The sequence below is a fragment of the Pristiophorus japonicus genome, chromosome 4, assembly GCF_044704955.1.
Source record: "Pristiophorus japonicus isolate sPriJap1 chromosome 4, sPriJap1.hap1, whole genome shotgun sequence".
In the NCBI taxonomy this organism is placed as follows: Eukaryota; Metazoa; Chordata; class Chondrichthyes; family Pristiophoridae; genus Pristiophorus; species Pristiophorus japonicus.
Window position 1 is genome coordinate 215,179,830 of NC_091980.1, and position 17,394 is coordinate 215,197,223.

General features: G+C 43.6%; 1 protein-coding gene across 10 annotated transcripts in view; it reads right to left on the bottom strand.

Moving 5' to 3' along the window:
* ttc6 (tetratricopeptide repeat domain 6) overlaps window positions 1-17,394 on the bottom strand; it is a 630,178-nt gene that overhangs the window by 129,112 nt on the left and 483,672 nt on the right. For all 10 annotated transcript variants that reach the window (XM_070879081.1, XM_070879080.1, XM_070879076.1 and 7 more), the window contains 4 exons: window positions 16,910-17,058; window positions 5,936-6,076; window positions 5,700-5,849; window positions 774-914 (listed from right to left, as the gene is read on the bottom strand). In XM_070879081.1, coding sequence (XP_070735182.1) covers window positions 774-914; window positions 5,700-5,849; window positions 5,936-6,076; window positions 16,910-17,058 — 581 coding nt within the window. The remainder of the gene's footprint in view (window positions 1-773; window positions 915-5,699; window positions 5,850-5,935; window positions 6,077-16,909; window positions 17,059-17,394) is intronic.

The following is a 17,394-nucleotide window of genomic DNA, read 5'->3' on the forward strand; positions in this document are numbered from 1 at the left end:
GACACTTATAAGAACATAAGAATTAGGAACAGGAGTAGGCCATCTAGCCCCTCGAGCCTGCTCCGCCATTCAACAAGATCATGGCTGATCTGGGAGTGCTGGGGGAGTGGGATGACTGACATGTGTTGTAAAGAAAGAGGAATAAATTAAGTGCAGTACTCACCCTTGCTACTCTAGTGAGGTAAGTGAAGCGCTTCCTGCACTGTATCCAGTCCCTGGGGTATTTAATTAATGTTGAAACTTTGCAATTAAAAATAATTTTAAACTTTTATATCTCATAATCCAGCAGAAGATAATCTCTCGTGATCAAGCAGAAGATAGATAATATATTATTGTATTGAACAAATAGAGTTTGGAGGTTACAAATATGAAAGGAACCACCAATCACATAACACTTGGTATTCAGCATTTTCAAATTTAGTAGTAAAGTTTATGATGACCTGTCTAAATTTGCACAAGGCTCCAAAAAGCTGCAACCCACTATGTTGCAGCATTAAATATCTGTCATGGCTGATGTGGCAGCATCCAATCAAATGCATTTTCTTGAATAATCCATCATGTAATGCACTTCCTTAGTAAGAGTCAAAAGTTTGCGACTTATGTCAACTGCCTATAATATCCTTAACAAATAATGCCTCAGTGACCAGAGTACAAATTTAGTTGGAAGTTCATCTTTGATTTGATTGTGCAAAAAACACCACCATCGCATTATTATTCCAGTGACTATACATTATCAACTGTTAAAATGAACAGCAAAAAGAGGTGTCAGATACCTTATTGTAGTATTTCAGTGCTCCTCTATAAAGAAAGGCTCTTAAACTCTGAGGCTGAATCTTTAGTGCTTCATTACAGCTTAGAATGGCCTTGAAATAGCGACCCTGCATTGCATAGTAAACAGCTCGGCTTAGGTAGACCTACAAAAGCAATGAAGATTTTGATAAAACCCTATTGCTCTGGCATTCTTGTTGTAAAAATTATATACTAAGTAATATTTCAGATTAAACATTTTAGGGTAATTTTTTAAATCTTTGTTGTGCCTGGGGAATACTCAGTTTCCAGGTTTATTGAAGAGGAAATAGAGGCACAGACCGGTCTCTGTCCTCACTACACTGTCCTGGGATTCCCAGGGTTTCCGTAACTATGTATAACTGGGCCTGCCTCTGCAATAGGTACATCCCATCGGTGGGGCACCCAAAGAAACCTGGTGATAGGGCTTGCTCCGGGACCCTCTCTTGACCAAGTATCTGTGGGAATCCTGGGAGTAGCCCAAAGATCAATGAAGAGAAAAAATATTTCAGAATTGTAAAGTGTTTCCTACGTAGCAATATTTTGAGGCTTTGGAACCTTTTGGTTACAGCTCTGCAGCAGCAGCCAGAGTGAGGCCTTGGTGAGCAAAATATCTACATAGAATTACATAGAATTTACAGCACAGAAATAAACCATTCAGCCCAACCAGTCCATGGCTAGTGTTTATGCTCCACATAAGTCTCCTCCCACCCTACTTCAGCTAACCCCATTAGCATAACTTTCTATTCCTTTCTACATAATTGTACTTATCTAACTTCCAATGCATCTATGTTATTCATCTCAACAATTTCATGTGGTAGCAAGATCCCCATTTTAATCACTCTCTGGGTAAAGAAGAATTCCTTATTGAATTTATCTGTGACCACCTTAATACCGTGGTGCACAGCAGATTGACTGATATATGACTGATGTCACCGAAGGGTGCCTGGAAGGATCCAGTGGCATACAATTTCAGCGATATGGTCACTTTAACATTTATTGGCAAGACAGTGCACCTTGGTTGCAATACCCTGTAGTGTAAGTATTTACTGGTCAGATGTTGATGCCTTCTGTAAAGTTTTACTTTCCTTGCTCCCATCCTCCATATCATCATCATTCTCCTCCTCATTAACACAGGAACAACTATGCTCCCATAGGGATAATTCAATACGTCCCCCAAAATGTTTTAAGAACATAAGAAATAGGAGTAGGAATAGGCCATTTGGCCCCTCGAGCCTGCTCCGCCATTTAATAAGATCATGGCTGATCTGATCATGGAATCAGCTCCACTTTCCTGCCCGCTCCCCATAATTCTTTATTCCCTTATCGCTCAATAATCTGTCTATCTCCACCTTAAATATATTCAATGACCCAGCCTCCACAGTTCGCTGGGGCAGAGAATTCCACAGATTTACAACCCTCTGAGAGAAGAAATTCCTCCTCATCTCAGTTTTAAATGGGTGGCCCCTTATTCTGAGACTTTGCCCCCTAGTTTTAGTTTCCCCAATGAGTGGAAACATCCTCTCTGCATCCAACTTGTCGAGTCCCCTCAGTATCTTATATGTTTCAATAAGATCACCTCTCATTCTTCTGAACTCCAATGAGTACTGGCCCAACCTACTCAACCTATCTTCATCAGTCAACCACCTCATCTCTGCAATCAACCTAGTGAACCTTCTCTGAACAGCCTCCAATGCAAGTATATCATTCCTTAAATACGGAGACCAAATCTGTTATGTATGTAAACCTGTAAATACCATGTCTAACCACCAGAGGGCTTATCCCCTGGAGTACCAAGGGATCCCACAATTCCTTTGGGAGCACCTGTATATAAGGAGGCCTAAAAGGCTGGAGACGCACTCTGAGATCAGTAATAAATGTCTTACTTTGAGCTTGTAGTATCTAGTCTGACTCTTTATTCAAGACGTAACAAAAACTGTCCGCAATACTCCAGGTGTGGCCTCACCAATACCCTGTAGTTGTAGCAGGACTTCTCTGCTTTTATACTCCATCCTCCTTGCAATAAAGGCCAACATTCTATTTGCCTTCTTGATTACTTGCTGTACCTGCATATTAACATTTTGTGTTTCATGCACAAGGACCCCAGATCTCTCTACTGCAGCACTTTGCAATTTTTCTCCATTTAAATAATAATTTGCTTTTCTATTTTTCCTGCCAAAGTGGATAACCTGATATTTTCTCACATTATATTCCATCTGCCAAATTTTTGCCCACTCACTTAGCCTGACTATATCCCTTTGCAGATTTCTTGTGTTCCCCTCACAATTTGCTTTCCCAACCATCTTTGTATCATCAACAAACTTGGCTACATTACACTCAGTCCCTTCATCCAAGTCATTAATATAGATTGTAAATAGTTGAGGCCCCAGCACCGATCCCTGTGACACCCCACTAGTTATTATTTGCTAACTGAAAAATTACCCATTTATCCTGACTCTCTGTTTTCTGTTAGTTAGCCAATCCTCTATCCATGTTAATATATTAACCCCAACCCTTTGAACTTTTATCTTGTGCAGCAATCTTTTATGTGGCACCTTATTGAATGCCTTCTGGAAATCCAAATACACAACATCCACTGGTTCCTCCTTATCCACCCTGCTCATTACATCCTCAAAGAACGCCAGCAAATTTGGCAAACATGATTTCCCTTTCATAAAACCATGTTGGCTCTGCTTGATTGAATAATGCTTTTCCAAAAGACCTGCTGCTACTTCCTTTATAATAGACTCCAGCATTTTCACAATGACAGATGTTAGGCTAACTGGTCTATAGTTTCCTGCTTTCTGTCTGCCTCCTTTTACATATAGGGGTGTCACATTGCAGTTTTCCAATCCACTGGAACTTCCCCAGAATCCAAGGAATTTTGGTCAATTACAACCAATGCATCCATTATCTCTGCAGCCACTTCTTTTAAGACCCTAGGATGCAAGCCATCAGGTCCAGGGGACTTGTCCACCTTTAGTCCCATTATTTTACCGAGTACTACTTCTTTAGTGATAGTGATTGTATTAAGTTCCTCCCTCCTTATAGCTCCTTGATATCCACTCTTGGGATGTTTTTAGTGTCTTCTACTGTGAAGACCGCTACAAAAAATTTGTTCAACAGCACTGCCATTTCCCTGTTTTCCATTATTAATACCTCAGTCTTGTCCTCCAAGGGACCAACATTTACTTCAGCCACTCTTTTCCTTTTTATGCACCTGTAGAATCTCTTACTATCTGTTTTTATATTTTGTGCTAGTTTACTTTCATACTCTTCCCTCTATCATTTTTTTAGTCGTTCTTTGCTGGCTTTTAAAAGTTTCCCAGTTCTCTGGCTTCCCACTAGTCTTGGCCACTTTGTATGCCCTTATTTTCAATTTGATACCATCCCTTATTTCTTTAGTTAGCCACGGATGGTTATTCCTTCTCTTACAGTCTTTCCTTCTCATTGGAATATATTTTTGTTAAGAGTTATGAAATATTTCCTTAAATGTCTGCCACTGCTCATCAACTGTCCCACACTTTAATCTATTTTTCCAGTCCACTTTAGCCAACTCTGCCTTCATACCTTTGTAGTCTCCTTTGTTTAAGCTTAGGACACTGGTTTGATATCCAACTTTCTCGCCCTCCAACTGAATTTGAAATTCAACTATGCTGTGGTCACTCATTCCTCGAGGATCCGTTACATTCTTTTAATACTCACTCTGATGTTCTGAAGTTAAATTTTTTAGCACTCTATCTGAAGTTTCATACTACGCTTAAGTGCTTAACATTGAAAATGGCTTCATGAATAACAATTACTCGAAGAGGCTGAATTTAACGTGTTTGGGCTAGTCTGCTCGCCGGTTCTATTTAAACGAGGCCTGGGCCTTAAAATGGTGTGTTCAGCGGGTTGCCCGTCCAAGCGTTTAAATCAATCTCTAAATCTGTAAAAGACCTGAGAGGTTAAATTCGGGAGCACCTATTTTCTTTTCACCTCGCCCCCCCGCCCCCCCACGCCCACGTCCTACAGTGTTAACATCCCTCACTAATGGTGAGGTTTGTGGAGCCCCGGATATTGGTCTTCGCGCCTCGTCATCATGAAGCCAGTGCTGCCGGAGGAGGTAAATACTCCAAGTTTGGGTCACTATTAACGCAGGTTAAGTACTTATGTTGTGCATTGGGAGTCATTGGGAGTATCAAGGCTCGAGTGTAGGATCCGAGAGAAAGATCGGAGGTTGGGGCCAGGGCTTGGTTGTCGGAGGTTGGGGAATCTCAGGACCGGGAGAGACAGCAATTGTGGTAAGTACTTATCTAGTTTTACTTATTCAATGTTTAGCATGGTTTTCTCCAAGGCGCTGTGGCCCAATTTAACTCCCCTGCAGTTTAAAGGCATTGCATGAAACGATGGCCACCACCCTGCTCTACCGCCTCTGTACACTGTGCTGACTTCACAATTCCACTTTTATGGTGGGGTTGTTTCCTGAGGACGGTGCAGGGGTGGAAACAGAAGAAAATTGTTGGGGGCACATAACCATAACTACCCACGAGCATTTATATATGGCAGGGAGGCTCAGGGTCGGTGGCCAAGGTCGGTTGATGGAAGCAAAATCCTGACAGCATGTTTTGGGGCAGGGTTGCAGCGGAATGCCTCACTGCCCCATTTTCCTCCAGTTAGTAATTTTCTAACTTTCTGGTAGCACATATTTTTACAAACTAAAAATCTATAAACAGTCAATTATATTTCTATACATTGTTCTCAACACTTAAAAAAAAAACAATAATGTACTTACAAATAATACAGATATATATCTGTAAATCAGATTTTTTTTTTAAGTGGGGACATTGAATATTTGTTAACCAATGAATAATTTTGTGTACATCTGGATGTAATTATCTGGAATCAATACATATATATGTAAACTTCAATACCTCATAGAGTTTGGGATTGATTGCAAGGGCTCTGTGAAAGTCATAGACACAATTAACCTCATGAAGCCTCATTCTGCACAATCCTCGCTGATAATAAGCTTTAGCAAACTTTGGGTACAATTTCAGTGCATTATTAAATGCATCTATTGCCTGAAAAATATCAAGAAAGCATATTAAGTAATGAGAAAAATAATTAACATGCATATGTCAAAATAAGGAATAATAAATATTCTCACCTCTAGCAGTTTATCCTGTTCAGTGTAGCAAAGACCCATGAGATAATGTATTTCTGCACTTTCTGTTAATTTGTTTGTAACTTTTATTTCAGAAGTTTTGAGTTTAAGATCCAAAGCTTCCTGAAAGCTGATCAGTGCTTCCTATGTTGCAAACAGAAAATTTGGGATATAACAAAAGCAAAGGATTACAAACATTAATGCTACTATTGAACATTTGTTTTGTATTGTGGGGAGAGAAGGTGAGGGGTAGGGTAGAGAGGGGTGGGGAGAGAAGGAATGGGGGGGCGGGTGAGGAAGCAAGAGATGGAGGACAGAAGAATAAATGGTGTCAAAAACATAGCAGAATCTGCTGAGCAACTCCTGGCCAATCTTTTCATAATGTACGACTTTAAATATAGAGAATCGCAAAAACGAATTGCTGTGTTCAGAATCACATTCAATTGAGTCATACTGGATGGGTTAGAACATAAAACATAGAAAATAGGTGCAGGAGTAGGCCATTCGGCCCTTCTAGCCTGCACCGCCATTCAATGAGTTCATGGCTGAACATGCAACTTCAGTACCCAATTCCTGCTTTCTCGCCATACCCCTTGATCCCCCTAGTAGTAAGGAATTCATCTAACTCCTTTTTGAATATATTTAGTGAATTGGCCTCAACTACTTTCTGTGGTAGAGAATTCCACAGGTTCACCACTCTCTGGGTGAAGAAGTTCCTCCTCATCTCGGTCCTAAATGGCTTACCCCTTATCCTTAGACTGTGTCCCCTAGTTCTGGACTTCCCCAACATCAGGAACATTCTTTCTGCATCTAACCTGTCTAACCCCGTCAGAATTTTAAACGTTTCTATGAGGTCCCCTCTCATTCTTCTGAACTCCAGTGAATACAAGCCCAGTTGATTCGGTCTTTCTTGATAGGTCAGTCCCGCCATCCCGGGAATCAGTCTGGTGAATGTTCGCTGCACTCCCTCAATAGCAAGAATGTCCTTCCTCAGGTTAGGAGACCAAAACTGTACACAATACTCCAGGTGTGGCCTCACCAAGGCCCTGTACAACTGTAGCAACACCTCCCTGCCCCTGTACTCAAATCCCCTCGCTATGAAGGCCAACATGCCATTTGCTTTCTTAACCGCCTGCTGTACCTGCATGCCAACCTTCAATGACTGATGTACCATGACACCCAGGTCTCTTTGCACCTCCCCTTTTCCTAATCTGTCACCATTCAGATAATAGTCTGTCTCTCTGTTTTTACCACCAAAGTGGATAACCTCACATTTATCCACATTATACTTCATCTGCCATGCATTTGCCCACTCACCTAACCTATCCAAGTCGCTCTGCAGCCTCATAGCATCCTCCTCGCAGCTCACACTGCCACCCAACTTAGTGTCATCCGCAAATTTGGAGATACTACATTTAATCCCCTCGTCTAAATCATTAATGTACAGTGTAAACAGCTGGGGCCCCAGCACAGAACCTTGCGGCACCCCACTAGTCACTGCCTGCCATTCTGAAAAGTCCCCATTTACTCCTACTCTTTGCTTCCTGTCTGACAACCAGTTCTCAATCCATGTCAGCACACTACCCCCAATCCCATGTGCTTTAACTTTGCACATTAATCTCTTGTGTGGGACCTTGTCGGAAGCCTTCTGAAAGTCCAAATATACCACATCAACTGGTTCTCCCTTGTCCACTCTACTGGAAACATCCTCAAAAAATTCCAGAAGATTTTTCAAGCATGATTTCCCTATCACAAATCCATGCTGACTTGGACCTATCATGTCACCTCTTTCCAAATGCACTGCTATGACATCCTTAATAATTGATTCCATCATTTTACCCACTACCGATGTCAGGCTGACCGGTCTATAATTCCCTGTTATCTCTCTCCCTCCTTTTTTAAAAAGTGGGGTTACATTGGCTACCCTCCACTCCATAGGAACTGATCCAGAGTCAATGGAATGTTGGAAAATGACTGTCAATGCATCCACTATTTCCAAGGCCACCTCCTTAAGTACTCTGGGATGCAGTCCATCAGGCCCTGGGATTTATCGGCCTTCAATCCCATCAATTTCCCCAACACAATTTCCCGACTAATAAGGATTTCCCTCAGTTCCTCCTCCTTACTAGACCCTCCGACCCCTCTTATATCCGGAAGGTTGTTTGTGTCCTCCTTAGTGAATACCAAACCAAAGTACTTGTTCAATTGGTCCGCCATTTCTTTGTTCCCCGTTATGACTTCCCCTGATTCTGACTGCAGGGGACCTATGTTTGTCTTTACTAACCTTTTTCTCTTTACATATCTATAGAAACTTTTGCAATCCATCTTAATGTTCCCTGCAAGCTTCTTCTCGTACTCCATTTTCCCTGCCCTAATCAAACCCTTTGTCCTCCTCTGCTGAGTTCTAAATTTCTCCCAGTCCCCGGGTTCGCTGCTATTTCTGGCCAATTTGTATGCCTCTTCCTTGGCTTTAATACTATCCCTGATTTCCCTTGATAGCCACGGTTGAGCCACCTTCCCTTTTTTATTTTTACGCCAGACAGGAATGTACAATTGTTGTAGTTCATCCATGCGGTCTCTAAATGTCTGCCATTGCCCATCCACAGTCAACCCCTTAAGTATCATTCGCCAATCTATCCTAGCCAATTCACGCCTCATACCTTCAAAGTTAGCCTTCTTTAAGTTCTGGACCATTGTCTCTGAATTAACTGTTTTATTCTCCATCCTAATGCAGAATTCCACCATATTATGGTCACTCTTCCCCAAGGGGCCGCGCACAACGAGATTGCTAATTAATCCTCTCTCATTACACAACACCCAGTCAAAGATGGCCTCCCCCCCGAGTTGGTTCCTCGACATATTGGTCTAAAAAAACATCCCTTATGCACTCCAGGAAATCCTCCTCCACCGTATTGCTTCCAGTTTGGTTAGCCCAATCTATGTGCATATTAAAGTCACCCATTATAACTGCTGCACCTTTATTGCATGCACCCCTAATTTCCTATTTGATGCCCTCCCCAACATCACTACTACTGTTTGGAAGTCTGTACACAATTCCCACTAACGTTTTTTGCCCTTTGGTGTTCTGCAGCTCTACCCATATAGATTCCACATCATTCAAGCTAATGTCCTTCCTAACTATTGCCTTAATCTCCTCCTTAACCAGCAATGCTACCCCACCTCCTTTTCCTTTTATTCTATCCTTCCTGAATGTTGAATACCCCTGGATGTTGAGTTCCCAGCCCTGATCATCCTGGAGCCACATCTCCGTAATCCCAATCACATCATATTTGTAAACATCTATTTGCACAGTTAATTCATCCACCTTATTGCGGATACTCCTTGCATTAAGACACAAAGGTAAACAAGTACTTAATTTTAGTACTCAATTATGTTTGTATGCAACCATACAAACTCTCTGTGAAACATCATAGAAAATTGACCACATTTTTTTTGTCTCATATACTCCGTGAAGCGCCTTGGGACTTTTTGCTATGTAAAAGGTGTTATATAAATACAAGTTATTGTTGTTGTAAGTTTATAAAGAATGAATTGCAGGGTGGTTTGAAGGAATTGACCATCAGATAGAACTTTTATTGTGAATGACTTAGTTTTTGGACTTGTAATCATGCCACCAAAATCATGAATTCATCAGCACAGCTTTTTCTGCAAAATAATTCATGCTGAAAAAAAATACAATATGAAATGTCAGTGATGCTGAACTGCCATTCATTTTAATTGTCATCCATCATCAGAAGCGCCTAACTGCAATTTCCTGCTGAATGAAAGGATTTTGCCAAAATATCCAAATCCATGCCTGATTACATTTAAATTAAATCATCCAAATTTAATAAGAACACAAAATATTTATTTTTAAATAATCTGCACACAGATAATATGCATGAGAAATCAGGTGGGGTAGCTGCTTGTGAAGGTCTGCAGAAGCACCTTAAATGGAAGGTATATTTAGCATTGGGAATACAAAGAAGCAGGAGACAACATGTATGTAGAACCTACTGCAGAAAATGCATAACATTGCAAAGCATTTAATGGGGAAAACCCATAAGCGACTGGCATAAAAATATCACCAGCTTTCCTGACAGCAGTCGAGGATCCCTTTAATCGTCGATCGAAATGGCCGCTGTCTGATCAAAAATAGCAGTGGGGTCCTAACTGCGACATATATGTCCACCACCGCCCCAGTATTAAGGACAAATATGGCGATGGCAACACAAAAATCGTCCCCATAGCAATTCAGATCATGTTATTTTTGTTATAATCTACTGTTGAAAATTATAAACCTCTTTCAACACTACACATTTGGTTTTTTTGTAAATGGTAAATGTCAAAATAGGTTACATTTTAATATCGAACCACCTGAGATTTGATAAATATGCTGGGGCAATTCCTTTAAGCTATTATTGATTCTCCCATTCAAATATTGGAGCCAATTTTCCTCTTCTTTGCACCTAGAGCATGCCCCTTTCCTGGGAAGAAAGCAAAGAAACAAGGAATGGAAACCCAATTCGATAGGTCTCTACCCCTTTTGCATTTCATTCACAGTCCTGGGGCAGCCCAGAGCTTTGGTGAACTGCCCCCACCTCAAACAGGTGATTGTATGTAAATGATGCAGGAGTGATGTCAGAACGTTCCGGTAATTTTCCTGGTTCTCGGCCTGGCACAGGCCCAAATATTGCATCAACCACTGAAAGGATTTAAGAAGCAAAGATATATTTGGACGAGTCAGCAAACTTATTCGAACTCCAAACAGGTAAGCCTCCTTTTCAGGACCAGCAAAAAGGATCATTGGTGCGCTACATCCAGCTTGCGCAAGGGGAGAGGAGGAAAATCATCCCCATTATGGTTATTTAGATGATCTGCGTTCATGGGAGGAACAAAACTGAATCGGACTAGTTTGTAGAGGCAATGGATAAACAAATACTGATTATCATTAGGTTAGTGGTCTCTAATCCAGCACGGTAAATGGTTAGCCATATACTTAGAACCTTATTAACAAAAAACTACGGCCCAGAATTTCTTCAGAGCTGTACCAATTCCATCTCAGTAACCTTCAAAAGTGCAGTGGAAATCCCGACCGGCGTTTCCACTGCACTTCCGGAGAAATTATGGTTGCGGAGCAAGAGTAGCTCCAAGATAACTTCCGATCATATAAACAAATGTACCTGTTAAAATTGATAAGGATTAGGATAAACCCACTGTCTGTTAGCGTTTACAGATACCAATATCAAGTTTTTAAAATCAGATCAGAGAGTTTAGCTCCAACAGTCATAATGGCCCTGATAATAATTCCATGGCACATTCGGAGCGGGGGCTGGGAGAGGCGTGCAATATCAGGTGCGAAACCCAGAAGAAATTTCAGCGCGTCGGGTCTGTGGTATTTTAATAGAGCCACCTCATTGTAATATTACTTCCGGGTCTGGCACCGAATGCACAGCAGTGGGCGTGGTGCAGACCCATATGATGCGATCACACCTGGAGTATTTAAAGGGCCAATCCAAATATGGATTTTGGCAGAGTGAGGAGTTTTCACAAAGAAAGGGAGAAATTACATGATGGATCACTCGATGCACTGCTGGTTGTAGGTGAGGAGTAGGTGAGAGATACTCTTCCCCAGCAACAGGAGGAAGAGACCTGCTGTAGGTGACCGAGAAGGTCAGCAGCAGAAGCGTTGTGCCACGGTCATGGTTTCAGTGCAGGAAGCGCTTTAATGACCAAACCAGATTAGGAAAGGTGAGTGCAGTTGTATATTCACCTACAATCTGTTGTGCTCATCATCCCTGCCTCCCCACCCCACCTCCACTCTGCCTTGTCAAGCCTGCTCCATCACATAACTCTTCACACCCCTTTACCATGCAAGTGTACCCATCGTTCACTTTCCATGGACTTTCTCGCATTCCCATCTATCCATCCACTACTTCTATTCACCCTAATTCTTAAGCAATTTGATGCCATTCCCTGGTATCAGCCTCACCAAATGCACTGCATCCATCGGGTCAGCATATGCCATTAGTCATTCATAGGTCTGTTCTTTCCCCATTGTGGGAAAAGAGTGTGAAATACAAGGGCGAGGAAGAGGACTGGAGGTGTGCCTCCACAGATTATGCAGTTAACATCTGCAGAGGAGAAGTGCTGGATATCATTGGTGACTCAGTATCCTTGACCATCGGAGATAGAGAGATTGAGACCTCCCAACTACCTGGTGTCAGAATTAAATATCAGCGACCCACATATCAAACAACAATCAGTCATGCTGACTTGATTGCAGCAGCGAATTAAGTATAATCATCTTCATAACGCTAAGTTGCAACATTATTACCTTGCCACTACTAATTCATATATTTTTTCTCTGGCAGGTGCTTCATGCATACAGCAGCAGTCGATGGAGCTCCCTGAAGATGAATCCTCAGGGAAGCTGATTGCTGCTAAGGGTGTACCATCACAGGAGTCATGCTTACCATCTACTAGCACAGATATTCGCACTTCGGTGGGTCCAGTTAGGCAGTTAATTTCAATTTCACCTGATAACTCACAAGTGAGCAAGAGTAGACAGTGGTGGCCGGGATGGCCATGGAAAGTCTGCATTGGAGGGCGCAACCATCTCCAACTCTGCTCAGCTGGACACATGCTGAAATCTGGGGGCCATCGATGAAAAGGATAATCATTGAGGGGCAGCAGAAAATCTGCGATTCACTGGCAGGTCTTCAATGCACACTGTCCACAATTGCAAAGAGAATGGAGCAGTCCAGCTCAAGCATGAGTAGGTTAATGTTGCAGGACATTGCGAGGATGTCTTCTTCCATGGATAGATTGACCAATTCTGTGGAATATCAATCCCGGTATTCAAAAGAATCCATACAGGCCTTGACCACTCTGGATGCCAACATGTCTGGTGTCTTGAATAGGATGACAAATACCTTAGCATTGGTCGTAGAGCGCATCACTGATCTGCACCAACCTGCTCTCCAGCACAGCATTAGGAGTGCAGTGTGGTTAGCCCATGAGAGGATTGATAGCGAATGGGGACATGGAGGTGGGAACTCCACTCAAAGCACTCCCACTTTTCACCCATTGTCCCCATGCCCCTCACTTAGCCAGTCCCCGACATGCTGTCTCCTCTCTCAATGGCCGAGTCTGTCCCTGCTCAGGTGCAGGTGGAGCAGTCTTTGGCAGGGCCCTCATGGGCTCCAACACTCAGAGGTCATCAGCCAAGAGCACCTCAACAGTCTGAGCAGTCTGCCTCTACATCTGCTGATGTCACATGTTATGCGCCAAGTAGGAGCGGTAGGAAAAGGAAGAGTAATGCTTTGTAGTTCCACAAGGGTACGCACATAGGTGCTTGAAAAAATGTTATGTTATTAAGTTTCTGTTGCTCAGTAGAATCACATAAAATGTATTACTTTGCACCACTTTCCTGTGTTGCCCATTCTCGATTATCTGGTGGCAACTTGTCTTTTCAGTTGTTTGTTGATGATTGGAAAGACATTAATTGACAGGGACCAATGGGGGGGATGTACATTGGGTGGATGGTTTGTTACAGGACTACTTTATGTCAGTGAGATTGGGGGCGGAGGGAAGAGTGGTCATTGGATGTGATTGTTACATCAGTCTAGTGGTAGCGACTAACGGAACTTTACAGCTATAAGGGAATCACTGACATCCCGGGTAGCAAAGTGAGCAGCTAGTGCTGCATTGGGTGCTGGTCATATGCTTGTCATTGTACCATTCTTGGGCTTTTTGGTGGGGTTCCTCACGAGTGTCATCAGCTAAGTTTGAATGGAGTATCCTTTATCTCTTATCAGACACCCCTTATGTCTGCTTGCATGTCCAAAGAGGTCAGGGAGTTAGGACTGCAGCAGGATAAAAGCATCATGGCAGCTCCCCAGGAATCTGGCACACGCCTGCATAAACCTTTTCTGTGGTTGCACCCCAGCTAAACATTGATGGAATGGAATCTCTTGCAGTTTAAGAATACTTCCAGTTAATCGGGGAAGTGTGCAGATTACCATGTGTGTGCAGTCGATGACATCCTGTACCTGTGGGAAGTCAGCCAGAGATGCAAACCTAAGCGCCTGCTGATTCTGACTAGTGCCATCACAGATGAAGTTGACATAATTGCCAGCTTTGGCAAACAATCCATCAGTGACCTGCCTTATGCATTTATGTGCAGCCGACTGGAAGATTCTGGATATGTCTCCAGAAGTGCCCTGTAAGTATCTGGAAGCAATAAGGTTGAGGGTGGAGGTCACTTTCACAGCCACTGGTAATGCATGGCCACCAGCTCCAGCAGGGAGCAGGTCATCTTCTTGGAGGCAACAGATGTCTGCCACCACCTGATGTGACTATCTGTGCCTCCGGAAGCACTGTTTTTCCGAGAGGAAGCTGAGCCTCTGCCTGTACATCCTGTTACGTGGGTAGTGCGTCCTGCAACCTCAACCCCACTGCTACTCCCCTCTCTGTTACTACTCCCCTCTCTGCTGACCACCTGCTGGTCTCTTCATAGCAGGATGTTGATGTTGCTGATGGTCATCTTGCTCCTCATCTGAGGTCCAATCTAAGGCAGCCATGCCGTCACACACCCTGATCTTGAGACTCAATACCTCAAAGTGCACAAATTAGCATCTCAATGCAAGTACTCTCAACAAATCCTTTCCCAGTGGCTGATAAGAAAGCAGCTGTGAGCACCTTATATTTATTGATGCTGTATACCTGACTTTTAATGAGCCCCATGAATTGTCATTCAGTCTTCTCACCTTGATTTCAATGGCGAATTTCAGGAAGCCTGGGAAACCCATGCATGTGCTGCTAAATGTAAATGCCAGTTGAAATATCGATGAAATACATTTAAATATTCTAATCATTAACCTGCCTCTCTGGAGGGGGTTATACACACAAGCCATATACGCCCGAATTAAATCCGAAAGTTGGCGCTTTGGAGCTGGCTTCCGGATGCACTGACATTTTGCTGAATTTAACCCCCCTTCCACATCTAAACCCACACATTCTTCAATGTTAAAATTTTCCAGATTATTGGCCCAAGTTTCCACACGATTTGCGCCTGATTTTTAGGAGCAACTGGTGGAGAACGGACTATCTTAGAAATCGCAATTCTCCACATTTTTTTTTCTGCAGTTCTAGTCAGGTAGAATAGTTCTACTTTGGAACAGAATTTTTTCTTCAAAAGGGGGCGTGTCCGGCCACTGACGCCTGATTTGAAAGTTTCCACAGTGAAAACATACTCCAAACTAAAGTAGAATGGAGCAAGTGAAGATTTTTGTAGAACTGAAAAAACCTGTTCTACACATTAAAAAACCAGGCGCAGGTTACAAATTAGGCGTCCAGAACGAGGGGGGGGGAGGGGAGGGGGGGGGGGGGTAAGGGAAGTCATTAAATTCTACAATAAATCCTTATTTATACTTCTACAAATATTATACAAATAAATCCAACCTGAATAAACATTTATAAGCAAAGAAAAGATTAAATAAACCATCTTCCTACCTGTGTGAAAGTGCTTCAGGCACAGAGAATTCTGCAGGCGTTCGTTCCCGCGGGGGGGGGGGGGGGGGAATTAAACAGCCGTTTCGTTCCCGCGGAGGGGGGGGGGGAATTAAACAGCCGTTTCGTTCCCGTGGAGGGGGGGGGGGGGAATTAAACAGCCGTTTCGTTCCTGTGGAGGGGGGGGGGGGGAATTAAACAGCCGTTTCGTTCCTGTGGAGGGGGGGGGGGGGAATTAAACAGCCGTTTCGTTCCTGTGGAGGGGGGGGGGGGGAATTAAACAGCCGTTTCGTTCCTGTGGAGGGGGGGGGGGGGAATTAAACAGCCGTTTCGTTCCTGTGGAGGGGGGGGGGGGAATTAAACAGCCGTTTCGTTCCCGTGGAGGGGGGGGGGGGGAATTAAACAGCCGTTTCGTTCCTGTGGAGGGGGGGGGGGGAATTAAACAGCCGTTTCGTTCCTGTGGAGGGGGGGGGGGGGAATTAAACAGCCGTTTCGTTCCTGTGGAGGGGGGGGGAATTAAACAGCCGTTTCGTTCCCGCGGAGGGGGGGGGAATTAAACAGCCGCTTCGTTCCCGTGGAGGGGGGGGGGAATTAAACAGCCGCTTCGTTCCCGTGGAGGGGGGGGGGAATTAAACAGCCGCTTCGTTCCCGGGGAGGGGGGGGGGGGGAATTAAACAGCCGCTTCGTTCCCGTGGAGGGGGGGGGGAATTAAACAGCCGCTTCGTTCCCGTAGAGGGGGGGGGGAATTAAACAGCCGTTTCGTTCCCGTGGAGGGGGGGGGGAATTAAACAGCCGTTTCGTTCCCGTGGAGGGGGGGGGGAATTAAACAGCCGTTTCGTTCCCGTGGAGGGGAGGGGGGGAAGGGAACAGCCGTTTCGTTCCCGTGGAGGGGAGGGGGGGAAGGGAACAGCCGTTTCGTTCCCGTGGAGGGGGGGGGGAATTAAACAGCCGTTTCGTTCCCGTGGAGGGGGGGGGGAATTAAACAGCCGTTTCGTTCCCGTGGAGGGGAGGGGGGGAAGGGAACAGCCGGTCCGTTCCCGCGGGGGAGGGGGGAAGGAGACAGTGAGAAGGCTGCAAGTGCTAATGTGCTTTTATTAAAAAAAAATTCAAAAATTAAACAGCTACAAAGAACTACAAAAATGGCCGAGTGCCAATGTTTTTTTCACACTGCGCGTGCGCGAACGCTCCAACGCGCAGCATTGCCGGCAGGAAAAAAAACTAATTTAAATAGTACCCGCCCCCTCCCACTTACAAAATCGGCGCGAGTGTAGGCTCCGCCCCCCTGGGCGCCATGCCAGGCAGACAAGGAGCTGCAGAATGCTCCAGAATTGCGAGGTTTTTTTTAGGCGCCGTTTTAGGCGCGAAAAACGGGCGCCCAGCTCGGAGGGGCGCCCGTTTTTTATCTTGTGGAAACTTGAGCCCTATATGTTGTATTGAGGAAAGTGATTCAGAATTGTATATTACCTCATGTCTATCAGCTTTCATTTGTATTTTCCCGAGCAAAATTATCAATGGTGCTGTTTTTTCAAGTGTAGCCAAGCTGTCTATTGCTTTGTCGTAATTTTTTAGAAAAGATTGCACAGTAGCTTGCTGAACCGGAGATGAATCAAGAGCTGTTTCAGCAAGTAAAAGATAAAACACTAGATTATGAAAAGGTTGTAAAAGCTTGACAAAGTCATCAGTTGCAAAGCATTGTTCTATTAAATACTACTATGGATACAAACATAAAACCTTCCAAATCTTTGTTTGCCTTTTGAAAGTCCACATAAGAATGAACAATTTGGGGGAAATATCTATAGTGCATTAATTTATTTCAATATATGCAAATTTGCTTTAAAAATGAAATATGGGGGGAAATTTTAACCTAATCCACCTATTGGAATTGGATGCAATGCTGTCTGATTTTACTTACTATTGAAGTCAATGCAAAGTAATATTGGGCAAGGTGT